This window comes from Gossypium hirsutum, chromosome D12, assembly GCF_007990345.1.
Source record: "Gossypium hirsutum isolate 1008001.06 chromosome D12, Gossypium_hirsutum_v2.1, whole genome shotgun sequence".
Classification (NCBI taxonomy): Eukaryota; Viridiplantae; Streptophyta; class Magnoliopsida; order Malvales; family Malvaceae; genus Gossypium; species Gossypium hirsutum.
In genome coordinates, this window is record NC_053448.1 from 14,660,429 (window position 1) to 14,669,176 (window position 8,748).

At 31.8% G+C, this 8,748-nt stretch overlaps 1 protein-coding gene across 1 annotated transcript; it reads left to right on the top strand.

The window, feature by feature from the left end:
- The first annotated feature begins 2,206 nt into the window (after positions 1–2,206).
- On the top strand, positions 2,207–4,538 carry LOC107942376 (uncharacterized). Its single transcript, XM_016876033.1, has 3 exons — positions 2,207–2,364; positions 3,962–4,049; positions 4,101–4,538. The coding sequence occupies exons 1-3, from the start codon at positions 2,207–2,209 to the stop codon at positions 4,536–4,538; spliced, it is 684 nt and encodes a 227-aa protein (XP_016731522.1).
- Positions 4,539–8,748: the final 4,210 nt, after the last annotated feature.

Here is an 8,748-nt window from a genome sequence, read left to right on the forward strand (position 1 = left end):
CATTTGTTCAGACAATCCTAAAGAGGGAATGTCCATGGGATTTCTTACTAGAACAATTCTGCAAGATAGGAGTAGTTTTTACATCGATCCACAGAATTTTGTACTTAAACGCCCTATAACAAGCATGTATATATACGTATCTAAATGGGCAACATATCCCGAAGTTGTCTATGAAACTATCTATGTGAATAAGTTAAATATTAAGGGAGGTAAAAGTCTGAACATGGAAACCTACAGATGTTCATATGGGTTATTTTTCTCGGGGTAGGTATATGCCTAAATTTAATTACATGGTAGATATCTAAATAGTATTGTATGAAGGCATTAGGATCAATGGAAAATGAAGGAAACCATGTAAGAGATCACCATATTTCTGAATCATCTATAAGTACGCTAAATTTAGTTAGAATTTTGAATACCAGACTGTGTGGCTATCTTTCTAATGAGTCAAGCCAGCAAGGAAGAAAATAATTTGGAGACAAAGCTTCATAAAGTCATATCTCAGAATGATATTTTCAGAAAGTGTACGATCGCATTTAAAATTTTCATGAATATCCGCAGAGATGTTCAAGAAGAACTCCTAGCATACGCAACCTTATTTACAAAAATCTTTTAGTGAACTTAGGGAGTTTAAATATATTGAAAATTCTTTATATCTAGAATTTCCAGTGTTATTTAGAAGTATTAATGTATGGTTTTTCACTAAGTTCATTTGAACTTATGAGCAAAATTTGCCTTGTCTACAGGATCAGGCTAAAATAGGAGTATGTGGAAAAGGACCAAGCCAGACCACGCGGAACCCTAGAGGAAAGTTAGTGTTGTAGTGTTATGCATATAGAGGGGCACCCTTTGAGGCTATGCCTCAAGGTTAGAATAAGTGTAGTTGAGAAAAAATTATGTTCGGGATTTATGCGATTTACATATCCAGTAAACGAAATTATTGTAAGAATTTGGTTCTACTTACTTTGTTATACACATCAATAAGATGTCTTTTAAAGTTTATTTGTAAACTGTATTTGATAGTTAATTATTAAAAAATAATATCATATAAAAGCAGAATTTCGCATAAATGGAGTAGGATTGAATCTTAGAAAAGTAATTAATTAATTTGGTTCAATCGTAGCATTCGAAACCCGAACCTGACGAACGATTTAGGTAAAGAGTGTAACAGAACATGAGATATTATGTGATGTTATCATGAAGGGGGAGTAAATATGTGTTCTACTCTTTTTCCCGTGATGGAGGTTTTAGCCTACTGAATTTTCCTAGTAAGGTTTTTAATGAGGTAGCATGTTATGCGTATTATAGATATGTATACTCATTTTCCTTCACTGAGAATTTTATCCCACAAGGTTTTTATCTTAATAAGGTTTTAAAAAGGCACATTATCTACCAATGGACATTCAACGGGGTGTGTTATAAATATTTTATTATTAAGTGGACGTTCATCAAGATCAAAATAAGTTTGATATACATTATGACTCTAATGTTCATTAGAAATAGAGTTTTATATTATTTATACTTTTGATGTCTATAAATATAGGCTTTGGAGAAGCATTGTAGATATCTCTATTAATGAAGAAAAATACATTCTTTTTAGCACTCATGTTACTTGTTCTTTTACTCTCTCTATTATGTTATTCATAACAAAAAGTTACTTATTGTAAGTCCTTTAACAATCCCCAACACAATTTTTTCTTGGAAAATTTCCTAATTTGTATCTTTGGTAAAGTTATAAATGAACATAGCATTCAATAAATAGTTCATGAACAATTCAGTTTTTGTTTGTTTATTAAACTAAATAAACTAATGTGAACAAGATTTTGAGAATCATTTATTAAACAAACCGAACACAAACAAAGTTTGTTTAGTTCATTTATGTTTATGAACAAGCTAGTTTATGTTCGTTAAAGCTTGTTTAATATATCATTTAAAGCTTGTTTATTGTGTCATTAGTATATATTAATAAGATTATAGTTTGCATTTATTTTTTCTATTTATAGTATATTATTAATATTTATAGTATATCTTTGGTTAGGAAAATCTTTGAGGGTGGTAATCTAGAGGGACTTTTCAACAAGACTCTACTTGTTCTTATTCCTAAGGTGATCGCCCCAGAATCTATTATGCAGTTTCGACCTATTAGTCTTTGCTTGTGCCATACAAGATCCTTTCAAAGGTAATTGTGAATCGTCTAAAACCTAGCATGTCGATTCTTATTACAGATAACCAAACTAGCTTTGTGGGAGGGAGGTGTATTATGGATAATGTTGTCATTGCACAAGAAGTTATCTATTCTATGGGGATGAAAAAAAGGGAAGAAAGGTTAGGTGTCGGTGAAGATAGATATGGAGAAAGCATACGGTAGGTTGAGATGAGACTTTATCAAATTCACACTTGAAGATGCTCATATTCCAAGGAATATTATTCTCATAATAATGCATTGTGTTTTGACATTTTCAATGCAAGTTTTGAGAAATAGAGGATTTACTGATGAGTTTTATTCTACGAAAGGTGTTTGATAGGGTGACTCGATCTCATCATATCTCTTTGTGTTGGCAATAGAGAAATTAGGCCATGTGTTGAAGTTGGCCGTATGAAATGGCAAGTGGAAAACTATAAAATCGAGAAGAGACAGACCATCTCAATCTCATTTATTTTTGCCAAAGACCTGGTATTATTTGGTGAAGCAAGTGTGGAGAATGCTGAAAACTTGAAGATTATCCTCCAACAGTTCTGTGCATATTTAGGCAATAAAATGAACTCTGGAAAATAAAAAATATGCTTCTTGGGTAACACAGAGGCTACGATTAGGAGAATGATTGGAGATGCTCTAGAATTCCAAGAGGTGGAGGACTTGGGCACTTACGTAAGAGTACCATTATTCCAAAAGAAACTTTCTAAAAGCACATTTCAATTTGTTATTAACAAAGTCTAGAGGAAACTGAACGAGTTTGATGCAAATTTGTTGTCATTGGCAGGTAGAATGACGTTGGCAAAATCAGTGTTGTTGGAAATACCGAGTTACTTTATGCAATCAACTATGATAACTATAGGTGTATGTGACGAAATTGAGCAGATTGTCTGATAGTTTGTTTAGGGATCAAATAATGGGAAAAGGAAAATGTCACTGGTTAAATAGGATATTTGTTGTCAACCTATAAAGAAGGGAGGTCTTGTTTTGAGGAGGTTGGTGACTCAGAATATTTCCTTTCTTATAAAACTAGCCCATCAAATAGTGACCAAACCAGAAGCGTTATGGGTTAAAGTTTTGAGTTGTAAATATAAAATATTAGAGGTTTGCCCTCTCACGATTAGTAGAACCCATTATTCTTATGTTTAGCGATCGATATCTAATATTTGGGATCAGTTTTGGAAGAACTTGTATTGGAGTCTAGGTAATTGCAGTTCGGTTAGCTTTATATAGGATATTTGGATTCCTAAATTGGGTCCCCTACATAGTCATCTATCTCTTGATGTTGTCATTTTGGTAGTTTTAAAAGTGGCTAATTTCTTGGATCCAGATGGCTACTGGAAGTGGTCACTATTGGAGTGCTACTTTAATAGAGAGCTTTTTGAGCATATTGTTGCATGTCATCTGCCAAATGATACTCTAGGTAATGATACATGTCTATGCAGGCCAAATGTTAACGATAAGTTTTCTGTTAAAACTGCTTAAAAAAAGAATTGCTTAATTTGATATTCCTCATGTTAATATTGGGTGGAATAGAATATCGAATAATATCCTACCTACTACAATTAAGCATTTCCTTTGGTTAGTTCTACATCAAAGAATTCTTACTAATAGTGAAAGGGTTCAAAGGAAATTGACTAACGACGCAAGGTGTTCAATCTGTGGTGGCCTTCAATAAACACATCTACATGTTCTTCATGATTATTGGTTTATGACTGAAGTATGGTCGAAAATAATCTCAGCTGAATGTGTCTCTAGATTTTTCAGCTTGGATTTGGCTGAGTGGGTTCATTCCAATCTAAGCGGGGAGTTTCAAGTTGGTTTTGGCGGAGATGAATCTCGGATTTACTTTGCAGTATTGTGTTGGATGCTGTGGAAGAATAGAAACAAGTGTGTTTTTTAGCAGGTGATTGAGAAAGTAGAAGAGATGGTTAGTAGTACGAAGTGCTTTGCTGAACATGTCATCGAAACAAGTCCAAAGGGTAGCAGAACCAGAGATTCGCAAGTTGATATGGAAAGATGGTGTCTACCCAATCATGGATGGATCAAAATCAACACTGATGGAGCGGCTAGTAGAAACAAAAATTGGTTGGTGGATGGGGGTTTATTACGAGACTCTTTTGGGAACTGGATTGAAGGTTTCCAAAGGTCTGTTAAGAGGGGTTTTGCTGTGAATTCAGAGCTTTGGGCCATTCTGCATAGGTTGGAAATAGCTGAAACAAGAGGGTACACGAAGGTGATTGTAGAATTTGATTGCAAGGTGGTTGTGGATATGATTAAGGAATGTTCGGAAAGTACACCTTCAATGACTATTGTTAGGAAAATCAAGGAAGTGACTCGATAGATTTTTATAGGCAAGTATCAGTTCATGAACAGGGAAAACAATTTGGTTGCTGATTGGTTAGCTAAATCATGTCTTTCTAATGATGTTAATTAAGTTTATATTGATGCCCTTACACCTCATGTTAGGAGACTACTTTTAGATGATAAATTAGGGAAACACCATGTAAGAATAAATTGACTTAAGGCAGTATGATGCCTTCATTTTTCTATGAAAAAAATATTTATATTTGACTATTATATATATATAAATAATATATAGGTTTATTTATTATTTTTACTATTATTCATGAACATTGTTCATGAACATGTTGCTTTAATGTTCCCAAATATGTTCATTTAACTTAAACGAACACAAATAAAAATGTTGAAATTCTTAACAAACACAAGTTGAACACAAACAAACTTAAAAATAAACAAATGAATATGAACAAAGATTCGTTCATTTAAGCTCTATTCATTAACAACCTAATCTTTAGAAATGTCCTCTCCGTTAAAAAAGAAAGATAAAAGAACAAAAACAAAGAAATGTAATAAATGAGATAATGAGGTATTTAAGGACCCAGATATTTTTCTAATCCACAGTTTTCAGTTCTCACTAAATTAACTAAAACTAAAAAGTAAAAATGAGGCTTTCTACCATGAATGAGTGGCCTTGGCTTAGGTGTCAATGAATGTTACCCCTTCCATTGATATGAGACCTTTAAATTAAAGGTCAAATTCTATTTCAAGTCCTCCAACTTTAACATAAATTTTCAAACTAGTTATCAAGTGTTTTCTTTATCTTGGTCTTTAAATTAATCTTGATATTACACTAAATATAATTTATCAACCCTGGGCATTATAGGTTGGGCTTAGATCATATAATTGTCCTTTTAGAGCTCCTGAAATCAAAATTTGATTTTAGAAATCGTAAATTAACGTTTTTAAAAAATTTATGATTCTCAACTTCTAATTCAAACAGGTTTAATAATTATATTAAAAGAAGATTCATCTCCAATCCACATAATCAAAGTCCACTTTGAAAAAGGTAAAAAAGAAACCTTAGTTTAAAACACTAGAAATCAACTTCTAAGAATCTAAGGGGAGGTCAACTTTTGGTATATTTGAAACAAGACACCATGCTCAAAATCCCACTTTACCATGATGTATGACACTTTTATCTCATTAAAAAAATGAAGGTTTGAATAAAAAAATATTTGAATACTTGATAAAAAATGCACCTTACTAGAAAACATTGGATTATTAGAGAGGTGTGTTGATTTACTTTCTTCTGTATTTAGGGTCTTTATTTTGATTATCTGGCTTACAAAGTTTTTTAAATAAAAAAAATTACTTTCTTCCGTATTTGGGGTCTCTATTTCGATTATCTGGCTCATAAATTTTTTTAAATAAAAAAACTTACTTGAAGATAATAGTCCACAATCTAATTTCATACATAAAAAATAACTTAATTACAACCAATCTAATATAAAAACCACAACTTTAACAAAAATATGTCAAATAAATAATTATACATAAAACATTCATTCACATACATATTCATAACATGCATAATAATTGAGAATGTCACTTTCTATCAATTTAATCAATTAATACATGAGAAAAAAAAGAATCATTTGACAATTGATTTATTGTAATTAGATGTGGCATGACTTAGGCTCCGGTGTCAATTGTTAGAAAATGTTAGGATCTAATGCCCTAAGTATAGTGTATTCATCATTTTGTACTTGTAACTTTCCGAACATACTGGTTCAAATAAAAATTCATTATACATTAATATCATTTGTATTTATTATCAACAGTTTTTGCATTCAAAGAAAAATGTCAGCAAATATTGTCTCAATGATTATCTACTGTTTAACTAATATGAAATTGCATTATGTGGCTGAATCATAACATAATAAGACACTTATATTAATAGATAATCTAAGTATTTTGTAGTCTAATCAAAATTGAGAAAACCAATTGAAAGACTATTAAGTCGTCTATCGAGTCTAATTGGGGAGATACCTTATCTTAGGTTTTGGAGCGAACGACTCCCAAAAGATTAAAAATATAAATGTGACTAACTAGACGGACAATAAATTAGATAGGACCCAAGTAGAATAGATCCTAGATTTTTTTATAGATTTATTCACTAGTGATGTTAATAATGTGACATACTTTAATCTTGAGTGGATAATGGACTATGCGCGACTCGTATGCTGTGATGTATTAAAAGTTTAAGTTCAAACAGAAAAAGAACTAAAAGCTGGTATGTTGGGTATAGGACTGCTGTATGATGTAGCATCATTCCACAACAATGAAATCATAGCCCTATAAGGGTAAATGATATCCTCTCATTAGCATTACATAACTGTTGAACAAAAATATGGTAACAGTTCATTTGTCATAAGATAAATGATTTAATTACTTTGTGTTAAAAATTGATTTTTTCATATCGAAAGATATAATCAACACAATGAGATAAAATAAGATCATATTGGAAGAACAAATCTTATCCCAAAAATATTTAAGATATCCTAAGAGGGTAACACACTTATGGCAAGGTCATTGGATGAGCACTTGTCAAGTAGCTTCCGTAATGGCATATAATAAGAGAGAGTTTAGTCGTGGTACTATAGTGGAATGCCTCCCTGATTAAATAATGTTGTAATTAATAGAAGAAGAGCCGGAATAAAATTACAAATTATTTGAGCCCTAATTATATATGTCCAATCAGTCTCTACGCTAGCTTGACATAACCCAAAATGAATTGCATGTAGAACAAATAACCGTGGAATGAATTAAAAGGAAAACTAAGAGAAATGGATCGCATGTATCACATTCGTAGTGAATCTATTTTCTCGCTAAGTAAATGATCTGCCATGATGTATCATGTTATTTATTTCAATTTTATTTATAGTAATCAAGTCAATTAGTAATTTATGTTTTTACATTCTAACTATTAATATACAATTTATAGTAGTTTTATGACATTTTACAGTTAATAATGATAATGTGGTTATGTAGAACAGATCAAGAGCTAAAGATGCATCTTTGGGCCGAAACTGTTGCTAATGTTGTCTGCCACGAAGTATGGAACTTGCGACATCAAAGAAAGATGAAAAAATAACTTATGGGATGAAACTATTGTGAATGTTGCGACATTAGGCCATGGAAGTTGCGACATTGAAGACAGATGCAAAAAAGGGAAAAATAGATTAAAAATCGTGACGAGGAAGCATTCGACCTCACGATAATTTCCCTGCACGCGCTGGACACGATTTTCAAGGTATTTCAGGGTCTTTTCGAACTCTAAGCCCTAATTGTTATATTAAACAAAGGGACATTTAGGTCTTTGGATTCTTGCCTATATAAGTAACAATATAATTAGAATTAGTGGAGCTTTGGAGATTTTTTTTTTAGATTTCTTTAGTTGAAGATTAGATTTTTCTTAGATGTTTTTTTAATTGGAATCTCTATTCCAAAGTTTATGCGCTACGAGCGAAAAATGCTGTAGACACGTGCACTTATATTGGTGGTTGGATTGGTAACTAGTTAAGTTTCAATTCTAATTTAGTCTGAATGGAATCGACTAGTTCCTTAGTGGCATGCAAAATGATTACTGATGTCACATCCCAAAAACTAGACTAGTAGAAATTAGGGTTAATTAACCAAGAGTGGTCACGCCTCAATTTTTAAGTTATCTTTGTGCATTAGATAATAATAAGTATTTAGTCTAGTGGTTAAGTGGCGGTGGATTTTTCCTTGAAGATTTAAATTCGAGTCATTTCCCTCACATCATTTTCTATTTTGAGCAATTTTGCTTCAAAATCCTAATTTGTGTTATGCCTTATTTAAAAATAAAAGTTGTTAACTCATTAACAAACATTTGAAGTGGTCGAGTGGTTAAGCAACTTAAGTAACTCCTATATGATGCAAGTTCAAGTCTCCTTGCTATCAATTATTCTTTTTTAAATTATTTCACAAAGTTGGTCATTTTTTCCCATGTAAAATCGTCTATTATAATGCATGTAACTCCTATTTGAAATTGCTAGTAAGTCATTGTTTTTAAACTTTTCAAAGAGTAACCCCAGTAATGGTTGTGTAACACCCCTAACTCGTCTCCGTCGCTAGATTAGAGTTGCGGAGTACTATGACACATATGAAATAAAATAACATCATTAAACCATTTAAACATTAATTTAAATATCAATATTCAATCTACA